Source organism: Brachyhypopomus gauderio, chromosome 7, assembly GCF_052324685.1.
Source record: "Brachyhypopomus gauderio isolate BG-103 chromosome 7, BGAUD_0.2, whole genome shotgun sequence".
NCBI classification, from domain to species: Eukaryota; Metazoa; Chordata; class Actinopteri; order Gymnotiformes; family Hypopomidae; genus Brachyhypopomus; species Brachyhypopomus gauderio.
Genome location: NC_135217.1, coordinates 8037632 through 8057467, shown reverse-complemented (window position 1 = coordinate 8057467; position 19836 = coordinate 8037632). Strand labels below are relative to the sequence as shown.

The 19836-nt window shown below is 44.4% G+C and overlaps 1 protein-coding gene across 1 annotated transcript; it reads left to right on the top strand.

The window, feature by feature from the left end:
- Window positions 1-14926: 14926 nt before the first annotated feature.
- Window positions 14927-17480, top strand: LOC143518696 (elastase-1-like). The gene is made up of 8 exons (XM_077011379.1): window positions 14927-15073; window positions 15498-15577; window positions 15712-15812; window positions 15895-16020; window positions 16172-16308; window positions 16818-16960; window positions 17071-17220; window positions 17335-17480. The coding sequence occupies exons 1-8, from the start codon at window positions 15034-15036 to the stop codon at window positions 17344-17346; spliced, it is 789 nt and encodes a 262-aa protein (XP_076867494.1). The 5' UTR covers window positions 14927-15033; the 3' UTR covers window positions 17347-17480.
- The last annotated feature ends 2356 nt before the right edge of the window (window positions 17481-19836 follow it).

Below are 19836 nucleotides of genomic sequence, written 5' to 3'. Positions count from 1 at the left end.
ATGACACTCAACTTTACATATCAGCCAAACCTGATGACAAACTCAGTTTAAGAAAAATTGAGGCCTGTGTAAAAGATATTAAATGCTGGATGTCTCTAAACTTCCTCCAACTTAATGAGGACAAAACAGAAGTTCTTCTTCTGGGCCCTAAGGCCTCAAAACAGAAAATTCCAGATCTAATGCTTAATCTCGCAGGCTACCCCATTGCACCTGGCACAGTAGCCAAAAACCTAGGCGTCATACTCGACTCTGACCTATCATTTGATAAATACATAGATAATACTACTAGGATAGCTTTTCTACATCTCCGTAACATTGCTAAATTAAGAAATGCATTATCACAGGATGATGCGGAAAAATTGGTGCACGCCTTTGTTAGCTCTAGATTAGACTACTGCAATGCACTACTGTCAGGATGTTCAAATAGGAATCTAAATAAACTTCAAATAGTTCAAAATGCCGCAGCCAGGGTTCTGACCAGAACTAGAAAATTTCAGCATATCAGTCCAGTCCTATCAGCCCTGCATTGGCTCCCAGTTAAATTCCGTATTGACTTTAAAATTCTTTTATTAACTTATAAAGCATTGCACGGGCTTGCTCCTGAGTACCTTCAGGAACTTATTTCCTATTACGAACCCCCACGCCCACTAAGATCACAGGGTGCTGGTCTTTTATTAGTTCCAAAAATTAATAAGGTAACAGCAGGGGGAAGAGCCTTTTCTTGTAAGGCCCCCCAGCTTTGGAATAATCTTCCTAAATGCGTCCGGGACTCCGACACAGTCACAATCTTTAAGTCTAGGTTGAAAACCCACTTATTTAGTTTAGCGTTTGATAATTAATATCCCCCTTAGATAAAAGTACAGATCCAGGGGTTCATAGACAAAGGGTTTTATGGTAGACTGGGGCGCTGGTGCTGTCGTCCTGTCACTGCTCGTGGTCACTCAAGTTTGTTGACAGTGCAGTGGACGGATGCCATTGTCTCAGAATACCCCCAAGCCTATGTTACCTTCTGGTTCTGCCTTTTTAGCTAGGCTGTAATAATTTAACTAAATGCCGGAGTTGCTGCCACACTCCGGAAATGTTTATAATTTTACCTGTCCTGTATATGTCCTCATACAGAGCTAATTTTCCCTGTTTCATTTCTCCACATGGCTGCCCGCCTGTTTGAGGAATAATGAGATGAGGAGACCAGCGATCCATCCTGAGCCAGCCACCTCCTGCCTAACCGGATGCATACATCATGATGGACATTATTACATATTTTTCATTTTCTTTCTCTTCTTTCTGTCTAAATTGTTGTTGTTGTCATGGTGACCGGTGTCGGCCAGAGGAGGATGGGTTCCCCCCCTGAGTCTTGGTTCCTCTCAAGGTTTCTTCCTCATGCAAAAAACTAGGGAGTTTTTCCTTGCCACTGTCGCCCTTGGCTTGCTCACTGGGGGCTAGGACTCGGCACTTGTAAAGCTGCTTTGTGACAACAACTGTTGTAAAAAGCGCTATATAAATAAAATTTGATTGATTGATTGATTGAGCATACATACAGCATACATACAGCATACATACAACATACATACAGCATACATACAGCATACATACAGTATACATACAGCATACATACAACATACATACAGTATACATACAGCATACATACAACATACATACAACATACATACAGCATACATACAGTTTACATGCAACATACATACAACATACATACAGTATATATACAACATACATACAACATACATACAGAGCATACATACAGTATACATACAGCATACATACAGCATACATGCAATATACATACTGCATACATACAATATACATACAACATACATACAGCATACATACAGTATACATACAGCATACATATACATACAGCATACATATGGTATACATACAGCATACATACAACATACATACAGAGTACATACAGCATACATACAGCATACACACACACACACACACACACATGACTATATATATATAGCACTGGTTAGAGTAACAGGAACGTCACCTTACACTGGGGAACTGTACAAATACAAAGCCCTAGTTCCCAACAACTCACAGCCCACTTAACCCAACACAACACATTCTACGACCCACATGAAAACTTAATCAACCATTTAAAATCTAAACAAATACAGCACAACAGTCAGTGTAGCTCATCAAATCCCAATTGCATTATCACACAACAAAATAAACACTAAGCATATATTCTGAATATTTCCTTTGTTTTTGGTTTATGCTTGGCTTTGTCAGTTTTCATGACCTTTTGTTGTGTTTTCAACCATTTATCTATGATGGGTAAAACTCATTCAAGATGATAGAAACATTTCCCTCAAACTCACACTAATTAGCTTTCTAATCCTGCAATCCTACTTTGTTAGTCATGTGATTGTAGTATGGCAGACCACTCAACATGCTTGACCTAAATATGTTTTTATTTTTGCAAATAATTTGCATCATATCTGTTACATGTGAAATTATGTTTGTAGAAATGTCTATGTACATCGAAATAATTTTTACTTTGAACACAGGCATAAAACATTTGTGAAAAAAGATAAATAAACATAAATAAACGATAGAAGTACCACCATGAGCCACTGGGGGCTGTGGCCAACAAGTTGAACATCACTGCTCTTCAGTGATGATTCACACATTGATGTATGACTCTCCTGCAGACAATTCTGGGTCGGGCTATTCCCATAGAACACTTTCTGACTCAAAACATCTGGTGGATGAGCAGCACTGGTTTGGGCGTGTTAATCATAGCTCAGACTAGGGCAACTAGGTCCAGTGATGTCAGAGCTTAACACTACCCACTCCTCAATGGTACAACAGAAAAGCATTTGCCCTGTCATCAGGACTTCACTGTTTAGATCTCTGATGATGCCACAGCCATCTGTGGCCGGGCATTCAAGAGATCAAAATCACTGTTGCTCTCTGGGTGTGTGGGATGGCAAAAAGCCAAAAAAGCTATCCCCTGTCAATCACACTGGCACTAGCTAATCGTGGGCTTGGGACCTCGCTTAGCAGGGCAGTTAGTGCTTTTCCCCAAGTAGCCCTGTGTGGCCGTGTGGGCAGGACCTTGAAAACATGTGGTGCTTTCAAACTGCTCCCCGAATCCTTCAGTGTCTGGAGCTGTCATATGATGGAGGAAGCTTAGCTAGGAAATGGTTGGGAATTTCAAAAAGCTGCACACCACAGTGTACTACATGATATCCATTCCAAGGATTCCTAAATGTAAAGCCTGTCCAGGTTTTTGTAATAGCTAACAATTCATCAAACTAACTAGCCATGAAATCAGATCCTTACTCCGAGGTAAATGTAAGGTGGAACGTTTAAGCAGTCAGAATAAGGAATAAGAATTGAGCAGCGCTGGAGTTTGTGTTTCTGACTTCGTGCCAGCAGTTTGGGGATATGGCTCCTTTCCCACTTCTCTATGATATGATAAGGCCCTTCCAGAAATGGTTTGCTGAGAGCAGAGTGGAAGAGCTTGACTGGTCTGCTCAGGACCCTGACCTCAATCCCATCATGCACCTGTGGGAGGAGCTGCGGTCAGAGTCAGAGCTAGCCAGCTAACATCAGTGCTTGACCTCACCGTATTTCCATGGCCGTTTGGATCCTTGAAGCGATGATCCAATACAACACCTCGTGGAAAGACTTCCCAGAAGAGTACAGGCTGTTCCTGGACAAAACAGCTTCCTGTTAATAGCCATGATTTCAGGAGAAAGCAGTTATGTGCATATTGCTGGACATGCTATGTATATAATTTTTGTTGATATAGAGTATTGGTGTTGTATAAGATGTTTAATACAAAATAAGAGAATAATAAAAAGCCTCTTTCTGTTACCAATTTGCATACATAAAAAAGACATTGCTGACTGTTGGCTGAGAGATCAGTTATGGGCAATGTAATTGGATTTGCTAGTGCTCAAAACCGTGGGTATCAGGGCATCAGACCTTTTAATCTGATAGGGCATCAGACCTTTTAATCTGAAAGGGCATCAGACCTTTTAATCCTTTAAAACAAAAAAATGTTTTGGGCTTAAATGTTGTTGCCTGAAGAAATTGGATATGTGTGAAAACCCCCCAGTGTTTCCATTGTAATGATCCTTGCTGATTCAAAGTGTACCTGCGTGTGTGTGTGTGTGTGTGTGTGTGTGTGTGTGTGTGTGTGTGTGTGTGTGTGTGTGTAAGAATAAGACCTCCCGTGTTTGTCAGTGACATGCCTGCCTGCTGTGCTGCAGATATTTCTCTTGCCGTCTGCATGAGTACGTCGTGCCCTGAACAACACTCTTGAGTAAGAAGGTTTGCTCAGGCCAGGCTCTGAGGTGCTGCCTGGTTAATGGAGTGTAACTTCCACCATTAAATCTGACATAAGATAGAGTGAATGGGGGGGATTGGGGGGGTTTGTTGAATTCTCCCTACTTTACGCACTGTATATATAGTGACATGGAGGTGGAAGAATTGAAACGTGGAGCTGATCAATCAATCCGTATGACGTTGCCATTTGTGGGCGACTGAATGGTGTATGAGTGCATCACAGTGGCCCTAAGAGGAAAAAAAACGGATTGATTTCTATTTCTTTTGTAGATTTGGACATTTGTCCGTATTTGGGAACGTGAGTGTCCCTGAATTGGCGTGCTGTCTGTGGTCTGTGTCCATGTAAACATGTAGCTTTGGTTTGAGTGGTAGGAATAAGGTGGCTTACAGATTACATGTGGAGAACAACCTTCAATAAACAGAAGGGACTAGACAAAACAAGTCAAACACCAAGCGTGATCGGAGGTGGAGCTAAAACAGAAACAAACTAAACGAGAGACATCACAAACGAAGCCATCACAGAGACGGCGATATACCAAAGTGTGGACGAGGACACAGGACCTAATGATCAACCAATAACCAGCAACTATCCAGACAACACTGGGCTTAAATAGACAGAATAATGAAAGTAAACTAGACACATGAGTTACACATCAGACGTGAAGGCTTAAAAACAGGAAAACCAAAACCAGAAAGCACAAGGAACGGCCAGGCCAGGGTGGAGCTGTGGTCATGACGGCGTGTGTGTCGTCTGAAGAAGGGAACAGGCGTTCGCCATGTCGGCCACACACCTAACAGCATCGCAGCCCTTCAAGAATGGTTTGGCATTTGCAGAGCTCTGAACACAGGTCTTAATGCTAAAATACGACATGGCTAAATATCACTGCTGTGAACTGGAAGAGACAGAAGATACAGTGTAGATACCCTATAAGAGTGGTAGTGCTGCATAAATAGGGGAACTTATTGTTATCTCAGCTATTTTAATCTTATGATTATGATCATTATAATATTTTGATTATGATCATTATCGCCATGGTCAGAACAGCTGGTTGAGGTTTGGGAGTGTACTGGTTAGGTTTTGTGTTTTTAGGTTCATAGCCGTCTGACGAAATGTCTCTAGCCATGTTTGGTATCATTTATTTACTTGTTTTGCTTAAAATTGCAGACAGACTCTAATCTCTAACTTGCTGTATTGCAGACAGACTCTAATATCTAACTTGGTTAATTCAAAAATGTATGTTGTTATGTTATTCTCTTTATTTCATTACAAATAATTACAACACAGTTTGGAAGCCATTATACAAACGAGCTAGGTTTCCACAAAAAGATTTTTGCTGCTGGTCATTTTGTAGGCAATTAGCTGGATTAATCAAATGGATTGATCTGTGACGAGATGCATGTTTAATTAGACACTGCTAAATTTAAATCCATTTTTAAGCATAACGTAGTTTTGCTCTTTGACTGAGCAGTATTGAATCTCTCCGTGTCTGAGATGCTCCAGTTTATGACGGATGTGTACCGTGTTAGATCCTTTTAGAATGCACCGCACACTTAATTCTGGGACCGACTGCTCTGCCACATCAGTCATACGTGTGGCCTTTCAGCGAGCTCTGGAATATGAGAACGCGCTGCCCTTGAGCGTGTGGCAGTCTGAGAGTGCCTGGTGGAGGGTAATGGGCAGAATTAGACAGATGCTCTAGCTGTAGCCCACTGTGACCTGCACTTGACCCTGACTTTATGACTGAGGTCAGCCTTAGTCTCCAATCCAAGTCTTATCTTTGGCCAGATGTTGGGCTTTAATGCAGGAGACTGACTGTTTTTCATCTATTTATATTCATCAGCTAAAGCTCATCTTAATGAATATTTCTAACTGGCACATTAAGAGGCTACACACACACACACACACACACACACACACACACACACACACACACCTTGGTCAGTTAATGCATCTGACCATTCTGTTCACATACCATGGCTGCTGTATGGAGTGCTTAGTGGATAAGGCAGCAAATGGCCATAACTGATGGAAGGAACGGACTTAATGACCCAGGGACAGATGCCTCGCACAGTGGGTAGTACCAAAACCCACTGCACACAGTCTATAACACTGCAACCAAAGCCCATTTGAACCTGCACATAGTGGCCATGGGATACCACTGATTATTTGGCAGTTCTGTCTGGTGGGACTGTGAAAAACCAACCACAGGTTACCTGTGCTATTTTCGTTTGTTTTTCAGTGGACAAGACACCAGACAGACAAAGCACTCTGTATCGATTAGTCTGAAGACATACAGAGGAAGCATCCAGGCCTCGTATCAGGGTATCAGCTTTTCTTCCTATATATATTTCCTTGTAGAAATAGTCGTAATGAGGCATTACTCTGCTGTATTTTTTCTGTGTACCTCCTGGGCAAGACAGACGAAGTCGGATGCAAATGTCTGGCCAGAGGACAAAGGCCAGAACAGCTCCAAAGTGATGAGCCCCTTCTTCTACAAGGAAATACAATACGTACAAGGAAATAGTGTCATATTGACGGGGGCCACCCCATAGCCAGGGGGGTTGTGTACTGTTCCAGATTTACTCCTGAATTTTCCCTGAACCTAGTGGGCGTCTGCCAGCTTCAGCTATGTGGAGAGGAGGTTAGCATCAGGACAAAACTCAGCGTGATGGGGTACAAACTCAGGGCTGAGGTGGCACAGTCAACACGGGATGGCACTGCACATGGCACTGGACAGGTTGGCAGTAACAGGATCCGAGTGTGTGTGCTCAGGGGAGGACGAGTGCTGGGGGGAGGGGGGGGGGTGTGTGGACACCTTCACTCAGATTCAGCATTATGATCTGGGTGGAATGATGGAAGTCTGTCTTGGGTATGGTGTACTTAGACACAGTATCTCCAAACTGCAACCCTTCCAGTCAGATTCTGGAGCCCTTTGTTCTACAAGAGTAGCCCAGGATGGCCCTCCAACACCATCCCGCATGAGAACTGGTGTGGGAGTGTCCACAGAGGTTTTGAAAAAGCCCTGAAAAAACACTGTAGCTCTTGCACTGTCTCAGCCAATTTCACATCACCTCAACCTTCCTCATTTCCTCGTGTGCACCTTCAGGGGATAAGGCTTAACCTAAAACGTAAACACACGTTAGATCAAATCTTCTTCACCTTCACCATTAACCAGTGATCCAGGAGCCTTGCTGATACAGCTCTCGTGTGAAGAACATGGTCCTCCAGGCTCAAGTAGATCAAGTATATAATTGATGTAACCTGCAATGAGCCCCTGCTTAAGAACACTTTTGGTATACTGCCCCATGGCATTGGTCCAGGGGAGTTGTGGGTTGTGACGTTCCAACCTAAGGTGACGGGATGATAAGGTGAGTCTGCTGGTCACAGTCTCCTGGTCATGACTGATATAGTTTGAGCAGTATTTCTCCTGACTCTCTTCCCAGTGGACAGGGGCTGAACACAGTGCAATCAGCGTCTTCGACTGATGGACGGACGTCTTCCTCAGTCCTGGCTGTTCCCACATGGTGGTTGCCAGAGTCAAAGTCACATTTATTTAGTAAGCATGGTTTACAACATACAACACAAAGCCCATACTCTAGTCTTCCCAGTGAGATGAATTATGGGACGGCTAGCCTTGAGATAGACTGGGGGGAATGTATGATGGGCTGAGAGTGAGGCTGAGACTGAACTTATACCATGCAAGCATTTCAGCACAGTTCTTAAGCGTTAAGGCCATGGGCAGATTGTCTCCTGTGTATGCGTGTGTTGAACCAGGCTGCTGTTATGTCCAGGGTTGGTTCCTGCATTCAACCCTGTGCTGCCAGTATAGGTTGCCGTCCCCTGTGACCCTGGACTGGATTAAGTGGTTTAGAAGATGAATGAATGTCTTAGCATATGTTTTATTCAAGGTTTTGGTCATTTTTTGATGGATTACACATGCAACACCAATATATGTTGTGTCGGTAGTTATGCAAATAGTCCCAGACGTGTACTAAAGCAGATTGGGAAAGAAAGAAAAAAAAATCTCTTTCTCTCTCTCTCTATTTATATATATATATATATATATATATATATATATATATATATATATATATATATATACATACATACACATGTCAGTTTATTGGGTATTACGTATGTAAACATTGTGAAGATGAACTTCTGAAGTTCAAACCAAGCATCAGAATGCAAGAAAGGTGATTTAAATCAATTAAGTCTGTAACGCTGCTCGCGCAGCGGAGCGAGAGGACGGACACAATTGCTGAGATGAGCGAGATTTAATAAAGGGAATACCAAAATCAGAGTCGTACAAACAGGCAGGGGTCATAGCAGGCAGGCAATCCAGACACGAAACATGAACAGACATCTTGAAACAAGAACAGGGAAGACTCACGGACTAGCAATTAAACAGGCTGACAGAACAACGCACGAACCGACGGATAGACAAAACCACGGATAACTAGACTGGGGAAATACTGGGACTTATATACAATGAAATTAACTAGGGACAGGTGATGGCAATGACACTGGGGCGTGGAAACAAACAAGGAATTAACGAAACAAACGAGCAGGGCGGGATTAACGGGCAAGGAACGACAGAATCACGATGACAGAGACATTGGAGCGATAGCCATACGTGACAGTACCCCCCCTCAAAGCGTGCCACTCCGGGGCACGCAAGGGCAGACAGGACAGGGAACCGGACTAGGACAGGACAAAGCAGGACAAGGAGACAGAGGCAGGACAGAGACAGGGGAACCAGAGACCGGCCAGGAGCTGGGCTGGGGTATGGTGTCACAGGCAGGGACAGGGCGAGGCACGGGAGCAGGACTGGGAACAGACACGGGAGTCGGGCCAGGGGACAGGGCAGAGGAGAACACGGAGGCAAAGACAGCATTGACAACAGAGACAGGCACGGGTACAAAGTGGGCAATGACTTGGGGAACAGACACGGGGACAGGGACCTGGAGGAACCAACCAGACACAGGGTCGGACACAAGGACACGAACAGGCACACACACAGGAACCGGGACCAACACAAAACCAGGGACAGAACATGGGAGCAAGGGGAGCATGGGCAAAGAGACAGGAGTACAGGGCAGAGCAGGGGGCACAAAGAGTCCAGGCCCAGCAGGGGGCAGCACTGGTCTCTCAGCACAGTCTCTGGGGTAACAGGCGCGGCCGGCAGACGGGCAGCGGGAACAGGCGGGGTCCGCTGGTGGGCAGCGGGCACAGGCGCGGCCGTGCGGCGGGCAGCGGGCACAGGCGCGGCCGGGCGGCGGGCAGCGGGAACAGGCGCGGCCGCGGGAACAGGAGCCGGCAGACAGGCAGCGGGGACAGGAGCCGGCGTGGACGACCTCTCCTGGGTCGCGGGGACAGGAACCGGCATGGACGACTTCTCCTGGGTGGCGGGGACAGGAACCGGCGTGGACGACCTCTCCTGGGTCGCGGGGACAGGAACCGGCGTGGACTGCCGACGGGCAGCAGGGACAGGAACCGGCGTGGACGACCCCTCCTGGGTCGCGGGGACATGAACCGGCGTGGACTGCCGACGGGCAGCAGGGACAGGAACCGGCGTGGACGACCCCTCCTGGGTCGCGGGGACAGGAAACGGCGTGGTCCTCCTCCGGGTCGCGGGGACAGGAACCGGCGTGGACTGCCGACGGGCAGCGGGGACAGGAACCGGCGTGGACGACCCTTCCTGAGTCGTGGGGACAGGCTGCCGACGTGACGAGACGTCCTCGGGGGGCGTGTCCGCCATACTGACGTCCTCGGGGGGCGGAGCCGCCATACTGACGTCCTTGGGGGGCGGAGCCACCATACTGACGTCCTCGGGGGGCGGAGCCACCATACCGACGTCCTCGGGGGGTGGAGCCACCATACCGACGTCCTCCCGGATCTGAGCCGGCCACTCTTGCCGTGAGTGGCTAGTACTCCCCCCCAAAAAATTCATTGGGAGCCTTCGGGGAGCGGCTTCCGGGATCAGCGGAGGAAGGTCTGCGTCACTGGGGTCCTGGGCGAGCCTGGAAGAACACACAGACACACAAGCCCCTCGGTGGCTCTCTCTGCGATGGCTCCGCCTCCTCTGAGGCGTCGGGAGCTCGCAGCGGCCATCGAGAGCCAACCGAGGGTTAAGCCAACACTCGTCTGTGCATTCAATCCGTCTGCCCGCAACTTGCACTACAGGTTGCTCCTGCCTGTAGTGTTCGCCAAGCCGGGCAGACACAGAGCGCTCGAGTCTCGTCGTGAAAGCCAGTCGAAATTAAAAGTGACTGCGCTTTCTTCGGTCTGCGACGAGACTTCCTTGTTCCCACAGCGCCAGGGGTATTCCTGTCTCCGGCTCGTTCACGCTGTAACACACGAGAGTTAAACTGCACGGAAGCAGCCAACAACTCGTTACAGCGACTAAACTCACCGGAGTCTCGCTCCCTCGCTGTGTCCTGGTAAGATCCGTGGTTATGTAACGCTGCTCGCGCAGCGGAGCGAGAGGACGGACACAAGTGCTGAGAGGAGCGAGATTTAATAAAGGGAATATCAAAATCAAAGTCATACAAACGGGCAGGGGTCATAGCAGGCAGGCAATCCAGACACGAAACATGAACAGACATCTTGAAACAAGAACAGGGAAGACTCACGGACTAGCAATTAAACAGGCTGACAGAACAACGCACGAACCGACGGATAGACAAAGTGAACAAAACCACAGATAACTAGACTAGGGAAATACAAACAAGGAATTAACGAAACAAACGAGCAGGGCGGGATTAACACAGGTCCACGGGTCCCTACAGACCACAGGCCCACAGGTCCACTCACCTGCTGCTGTGAGCTACATGCTGCTCGTGGTTCTCTAGGTGCCTTGAGGATTTCTGCCATTCTGCTGTGTAACTGCACTGTGAGCTTCACCACCAGCTTGTTCCTGTTACTGTATGTAGCCAGTTCACCACTGTGTCTTTCTGCATCTGTCTGATTCTTTATTATGAAGAATAAACGCTCATTTTCAGCACTTGTGTCTTGCTCCCTAACTACTATCTGCACAGGTGCTAGACTGAGTATTTCAGAATATGCTGACCTGCTGGGAATTTCGTGTACAGCTGTCTCCAGGGTTTACAAAAAAGGAAAAAAAAATATTCAGTGAGCAGCAGGGTGAAAACTGCCTTGTAGATGCCACACATCCGAGGTCAGTGGTCAGACTGGTTTGAGGCAGCCGTAACTCAAATAGCGGCTAGTTAGAACCGAGGTTTGCAGAAGAGCATGTCTGAACCAGGAAGCAGATGAGCTACAGAACGAGCAGGTGAGGTTAAAGTTCGCACAGCCTCACCAAAATTAGCCAGTGGAAGATCCAGAGGGAGGACATTGTGTGGTCTGACGAGTCTCCGTTTCTGCTCTGACATTCGGATGGAGGCAGGATGGATCCATGCTTGCATCAGTGGTGCAGGCTGGTGGAGATGGTGCAGTGGTGTGAGGGGCATATTGTCTTGGAACACTTTGGACTTCTTAGTACCAATTGCTCAAACCCCGACAACTTACCCGAGAATTGGTGCCAACCATGTCCATCCCTTTATAACCACTGTGGACCCATCATCTGATGGCTACATCCTGCAGGATAAATCTCAGATGAACGTGACAGAGTTTGCAGTGGTCAAACGGTCTCCACAGACACCGGTTCACAATCCAAAAGCTCAGAAGAATGTTTCTAGAACCTTGTTGAATCGATGCACCAAAACGTTTTAGCAGTTCAGAAAGCAAAATTTCCACATGGTATTAAGCTATAACTAATAATGTTGTTCATTTGTGTGTGTTTGTGTGTGGTGCTAATACAGAGGTCAGTGAGTGTGAGCACTGTAAATCTTCCTAATAAACTGGTTAAATGGTGAGTGTTTATGGACTTGTGGCCTCCTGTGCCAGGACAGGCTGTATTAAATTTGAGAAGGGAGGCAACTTCTGCATTCTCCATGGCTCAGACTGAATAGGATTAGCAAAGGAGCCCCTCCCATGCAGGCCCGAACCTACAGACCTGGCTAATGTACAGAACCCAGACCTGGCTAATGTAACACAGCAACATAAGAGAAGCACGAGGAAGAGAACAGGGGTCAGGTCTAATTTCATCTGATCCTTATGAAGGCCTGCAGGGCAAAAACGGGTTACACCACCATATACAGTATATATATATATATATTTCAATATACATACAGTTTCATAGTGTTGAAGAAAGAATAATTCAATACAGAGATCATTGTCCCATTTGTGAAATCAGAATGTACTTTCTAATTAAAACAAAAATCAGATATTTACCGCAAACAAGCCGCTGTAACGTAGAGTAGGCTAGATTCAGTGTGAGTGACCTAGTAAAATGATGTTGCCGTGTAAAGCCCAGTTGAAAGCAAAGCACATGATGGTCCTGAATTGAAAACGTGTTCTATCTAACGTGTTCTATCGCACGAGTGGTAATAATAAATTCCCACTGATGCCACTAAGTCCTCATTCATTCATGTGAGCATGTCCTCGAGAGAGTATGGGTTCCTTATGAAATGTAACTTGACACTGATCTTAATCAAAATAAGGAAGAAAGCACATGTTTCCTCTAACTAGGACACAAAGGGAGATATTATTTCATCTTATTTAATCCCTTTCATCTTAATGAAAACAAGTTTAAACAATAAACAAACAATAAAAACCAAATGTGAGCTGGCCACTTGTCAACCAGCTAAAACGCAACATTGTGAGAATCACAATCACCTTGAGTCTCGTCAACCACGTGTTGGAAGAAAGATGGAAACCTTGAGGTCATGTTTCATCGTACTGCGATGACCCAGTCAGCATTAGATGGTTTTAGGTGACCAGAAGCTACCTGAACCACACAGCTGCATAGATGTTCTGCATCTATATTTATTTTCCTGATTCACAGCTGCTGCTAGATACATTATATTGTATAAGGTTTTGTCATTTCACTCAAATAAGCAGTAGGCAGGAAGTTCTATTTCTGTTGATAGTTTTAAATACTGTGGATTCTTGAGAAGTTTCTACACTGTGTGTTTTATGAGGATAAAGTCATAATTGGTCATGATAGCCCTAACCCCAACCCTAGGTCATGAAAAAGCTTCCTATAGTACCATAAAATGCATCACACAGGTTTGAGCTTGAACTGAATGGTTGAGTTGATTTCTCATAAGGTGTAGAAACAGCCAAAGGATTTTCAATAACACTGAGAACACAATATCTTAGAATTTTATCCCAGATCCAATATATGGAGTATAATTAATAACTTAATTATTGATTGAAATTAAATCTACTAACCTTTATTTTATATTCTATTAATGAGTAAATTAATGAAATCTTTTCTTATCTTTGAACTCTTGAGCAAGTTTTTCATGTAATAATTGTACACATTATTCACTATTTTCTAAATGGTATTAACCCTTTCTTTGCTTATACCTTTTTCCGACGCGAGTGGCTGACTTTTCCAGTAGCTACGTCTTTGTGTGTTTTTCTAACTTTATTTATTGTCACAAGAATTTTCCTCTGGGATCAGGAAGGAAGGAAGGATGGATGGAAGGATGGATGGATGGATGGATGTATCTATCTATCTATCTATCTATCTATCTATCTTGTGCGGCAGACTTGTAAGAAATCTTACTGATATTGTTTAGCATAGCATCACTTTCGGCCTGAAGAACTGGGGTAATCCCACCCCATCAATCCGAATATCTTAAATTGTAATGGCTCAGCAGTCACACCACAGATATGTTATTAAAAATCCTTATATGTTTTTATTAGGGGTGGGATGCGATAAAAAAATTAATCAAATTAATTAGAAGTTTTGTAATTAATTAATCGAAATTAATCGCATTTCAGTATTTAACATGAGAAATATTAATTTAAGTTTGAATGATGAATGAATCAATGAATATAATCATAAACTTCAACATCTTGTTTATGACCAATAGATGAGTGCAGAAAACAGAGCAGTTTTCAGAACACTGGAACTCTGACCAAAAATGTTGATTAATTTTGGAAGTTTTGTTGAGGATATTGGAAGAATAAGAAGTCAGAGCTTAATTTAAGCCGGATTCCGTTGAACTCTTTAATTTTGAAGCGTGCGTTCCTGTTTGCCTCGATCCAGTAACATTATATACCGCCAGTGTAACAATTTACGTTACGTGCCTTAAATGCGTTAATTGTTTTAGTTTGTTAATTTTCCTGTAATTAATTAATCGAAATTAACGCGTTATAGTCCCACCACTAGTTTTTATATATCAGAACATTCAGGACAGATCTTCATATGTAAACATGGTTTGGCTGTGGACATGAGCCAGTGTGGTTTTTTTTTTTTCAGAAGGAAGAGTCTGTTCAAGAATCAGTTACGAATTATTGTATCAGCAAGGGATGTAAGCGGACTGGTTTCATGCCACAAAACAATGTACTTGTGGTCCAGGCTTTATTTGCCTTCATGTCCTAGCAAATGCCCTGGGCCAGTACCGTGATCATGCACAATCTGGAGGGTGTTGTTACTGGACTCACAAAAGGATTTCATTCTTCCTGGTTTAACCTTTTATGTACTTACTGGAGGTCGTGTTGTGCAAGAGAATCACTTTTTATGCTATTGATGCAGAACCTGAATCCGACCCCACCCTGATCTCAGCACCTCACTGTATAAAGGGTGGAGGATCTGTCTGCTTTGCACATCATCTCGATCTTCTGCAAAGATGCTCCAAGTCCTCTTCTTGCTCGCTTTTGCAGCACATGGTAAGTGCTTCCGTATTCAAGGGATTGAATATCGGTGCAAAATGTGTCGTTGATTTTATCTGTTGCGTATGTCTGTTAAAAAAGCATTAAATTATTATTTCAGCAGAAGCTTATAATAGCATATTTTTTAACAAATGCTTATTTTGAGAATTACAGACAGTGGTATATAAAATAATTTATATATTATATACTATAGAGTTACACAGGGTATAATTCCAGGGCATAATTTTTGTGTCATATGGGGCTCTAGAACATTTCACAAAATAATTCCCCAACCTTTATAACTACGGTAAAAGCTTAATACTTAAATAAATAAATACAAAATTTTTTCATTATGGTTTTACACTGCAGTATATCTTTGTTGAGCTTGATGATCTGTTGGTCATATCTGTGAATCATTTTGTACATTTTCTCCATGCTACAGCACTGGGCCAAACAGAACCTCCCAAACAGAACCGGATTGTTGGTGGTAATCAGGCCAATTCCCAATCCTGGCCATGGCAGGTAAATACCATGAAGCAATATAATCATGCCAATTGGTCCCGGTTGCTATATGGCTACATCCGGGACCTTATTTCTTATTTCCTTGTGCCACATGGTGTTTCTGTTCCTTTCTTAAACGTTGTTTGTTTGTGAAGGCGTCTCTGCGAGTGCAAGTTGGCACGTGCTACAACCATGTGTGTGGTGGAGTCTTGATTAGGAAGCAGTGGGTGCTGACCTCCGCCCAGTGTGTAGATGGGTAAGCGAGTGTCTCATGATACCGTGTTGGGCCGTGTCCTCATACCCTGGTTAACTTTCCCCTCCATTATTTTCACATGCAGTTTAGCGGTGTCACTGGTTGTGCTCGGGGACTATGATTTAAGTGTACCTGAGAATCCCAGGGAGCAGTACTACGGAGTTGGTGCCATCTTCCTCCACCCCAGCTGGAACCGCAGCCTGGCATATGGGTCTGTTGTGCATAATATACCTCGTGCGTTCAGTCAGAGGACAGATTTGTAGTATATCACAAACGTGCAACCACGAGTATCGATCATTCCTCTCATGTGCAGAGTAAGGACACCAAACTGAAAACGTCTGCTTTTGCTTTCTTGATCCCAGGAATGACATCGCTCTGATCCGTCTGAGCTCAGAGGTCGTCCTGAACTCCAACGTGCAGTTGGCAACTCTGCCCACGGCAGGCCAGATCCTTCCTGGTGGTATAACCTGCTACGCCACCGGATGGGGAGTCACACAGAGTGAGCAGAGGTTTTGTGTCTTACTGATGATGGATTTTCAGAGCAGAGTTTCTCAGTCCAGTCCTCAGGAATCCTGTGCTGGTCCAGGATTTTGTTCTGTTCCTGCCTCCTTATGCATCTGACCCATGTAAAGGGCTGGCAGAACTCTATTACCTGGCTAAGGTGTGAGGGCAGTTAGAAGAGAACAAAATACTGATCTGACTGTTTTTAAAGCAGGGTTATCCAGCCCTCCACACCATCCACATTTTTGCACCCTGCCAGCTCCCAACAAACCTGAGCCTGCAAACCCAAAAAACACACTGAATCCTTTCTGAGTCATGCGAGGAGCTGGGAGAGAGCCAAAATGTGGCCGGTTCCTCATGGAGCAGTGTCAAGAACCTCTGTTTCACAGCAGGGATGCAAACAGAGCACTGGTCAGTCCGTTGAGGCTGTGCCGCTTTTGTGTCCGTTACCATTTGAAAGCGTATGAATTCATGCCTGTGTCTTCCTCCTCTGCCTTGTGAACGCAGCTGGGGGCTTTTACTCCGCCAGGCTGAAGGAGGCCTACCTGCCTGTAGTGGATTATGCTACCTGCTCTTCCAGTACCTACTGGGGCACCACCGTTAAGACCAACATGATCTGTGCTGGTGGAGGAAGTAATGCTGCTTGCACTGTACGAGAAATTGCATTTTTACAAATTTTGTGAAAGATCCACTAATTGTGGCTAATCGTGGCTGCTCACCGGGCGACTCTCGTCTCTCTTCCCGCGTTCTTTCCCTACAGGGAGACGCTGGAGGTCCTCTCAACTGTGTGTCTGGTAGTATCTATGTGGTTCATGGACTCACCAGTTTCGTGTCTAGTGCTGGCTGCAACACGCTCAATAAACCCACCGTCTTCACCCGCGTGTCTAACTATCAAACCTGGATACAGAGTGTAAGTACGAGTTCTCCAATTATAATGGCTTTATGCATGTTCTTATTCTGTTGCTTCTATTGTTATTTGGCAAACAAGCCGTATTTAGTAACGTTATGTTTCTGTCTACATTAGCTTGCAGGCTAAATCCGACGCAACGCAGGATAACGCTCCCCTCACCTGTGGACGGCTTTGACTATTTCGAATCAATAGTTCCTCCACCACTGCAAACCAATGTTTTGGGTGGCTTGTAGAAAAATATAAATTTGATTTAGAGCTTCTCTGTGAGTATGTGTGTCCTTTTCTTGGGGTCAGAAAACTTCTAATTTTCATAACGTCGTATTTAAACCCTTCTGTCTGCTTCATGCCATCTTCCCCTCTTGCCATTACGTTTGCTATGAAGGACAGTCTCCTATGTGTACAAAGTATATATACTATAAAGAATACTATATACTATACACTATCTAGAAAAAAACTCAAGTCTTTGTTTGATACAAACAAACAAAAACCCAAAACAAATGAACTAAAACCTGTATTGCAAAAAACACAATATACTGTATATATAAAATGGTAAGAGTTTCACTGAAGTACTTGGCACTGTAAACCCACAGTTGACTGTGTCAATGCACCTTTTAACGGCCTTCACAGACCGTGTGGCGCCGAGGAGATACGAGGCCCAGGACTTCCTACCGAACCCTCCTCCTTTGGCACGCCCTGGCATCTGGTACAGCATATGCCAGGCCCGGTTCTCCATTAATCATACCCATTTACTGGGCATCTGTTGCTCTGCAGCAGGCCACACCAAGCTTGGCGTGGGACGCAGAGCTAGGCCCGCCATGCTCCACGCCCCCTGCTGGGCAGCGAGGAGTCTGCAGTGTCATATTAGCTGTGATTGAGAGCCAGAGACCAAGGGAAGAAGCTTTGAGAGCTCCAGGGTCCTTGCATGTTGTTTTGGGCTTTTTTTTTTTTGATCAACATCATGCCTTTTAAAAACAAACACACAAGCAAGCAAACAGGTGAACGCTACACACTAACAATAACATTGTCGGAGATCTTTCAAGGGTGTCGAAATGAAGTACCATTCAGTGAAGCTTTTTATTATCAAAAACTTTATTTATCAAACAAAAAGAATGCACCATTGAAATAACATTTCTATATAAAAAAGGAACCATTAGACTGTTCTACAGTGCGTTACAAAACCAGCAATAGTATACAACGGTGTGGGTAGAAACAGCCAAGGGGATTTTCTCACGTTAGAAGGTATGCAACGTTCTCCCCTCCCTTTAAATAGCAACAAAACATACACTTTAATAGCTCAATGACTACTCTAATTTGGTTAACAACGCTAAAATTGAACAATTTAAGGATGAAGTCAAAATACATATAAGAAGATGTATTCTTCTCACGTTATTACTTCTGTTAGAAAGAATCACCTCAGGGTAAATAAGGGTAGAAAATGCTCATGTCACAGTATTGGTGGGGTGTTAACTTCAAAGGATTAAATTGGGGTGGAGAATTGTTTTTCCAGTTAAAATTTACAAATTGGCAGATCTGTGTAAAATCCCATCTAACAAGCCACATTGCTATGAACTATGAGGTATCTAGATGTCTGCTAACTGGACATTTATGCTTCGCCACCTAAAATATGACATGTAGTCTGGCTAGGTACTCCATCTGCATGACATAGCTGTCTGTCAGAGGATTTCATAACAGCTGTCTGTCAGAGGATTTCATAACATAGCTGTCTGTCAGAGGATTTCATAACATAGCTGTCTGTCAGAGGATTTCATAACATAGCTGTCTGTCAGAGGATTTCATGACAGCTGTCTGTCAGAGGATTTCATGACAGCTGTCTGTCAGAGGATTTCATAACAGCTGTCTGTCAGAGGATTTCATAACAGCTGTCTGTCAGAGGATTTCATGACATGGCAGTCTGAGAAGAATTCATGACACAGCTGTCTGTCAGAGGATTTCATCCTGGATACCATGTGAGGACATAAAACAATGAGCCGAAACCATCGTTTCAGGCAAAACAAAAGAGTCGATTCCAAAATTAGTTTATGCAAACCAAACAGTTTATCTGTGTGACTCATTGTTGATCGGAATAGATCATATGAGGCCAAGTTTAGTGACACTGAAGGCCATTCTTTATTTTCCCGTGCTGGTAATTCATCTTAGGATTTCTAGGAAGATCCAGACACTGACCATTGGCTGCTGGACCACGGTCTGTACGTCACGGAGACGCGACTATGTTGTCGACACTCTTCCTTTAGGGGAGAAGCCCAATGTTCTCTGTACTGCTACTGGGACGAGCTTCAGAGAGCACTGGGAGTCTGTTTTTTGTTTGTTCGCTTTAATTGACTAAATAAACCTACAGTATGTATACACTGCCTTCATAAATTATTAAGAGAGGAGCAATCTAAACAATATATTAAATTTCCTGGTAAAAACCCTGTTCTTCCCCACAACCCATTCACCCACCCACACCAAAAAGACCCCCCCCCCCCAATAACCTTTCACTAACGATTCCACCTTCCAATGTCCTATGGAGCTGTACATAAAAAAAAAAAAAAACAGGTTTCTTGTGTTGCTCTGGTGATTGTTTGTCCATGGGGGAAAGTACACACGTTTAGCATA

What these genes read in the sequence shown, in the direction of transcription:
- LOC143518696 (XM_077011379.1), top strand. Translation starts at nt 15,034, where the DNA reads ATGCTCCAAGTCCTCTTCTTGCTCGCTTTTGCAGCACATG. An exon ending in CCCAATCCTGGCCATGGCAG is followed by an intron (nt 15,578 to 15,711) that starts GTAAATACCATG and finishes TTGTTTGTGAAG; the next exon opens with GCGTCTCTGCGAGTGCAAGT. An exon ending in GAAGTAATGCTGCTTGCACT is followed by an intron (nt 16,961 to 17,070) that starts GTACGAGAAATT and finishes CTTTCCCTACAG; the next exon opens with GGAGACGCTGGAGGTCCTCT.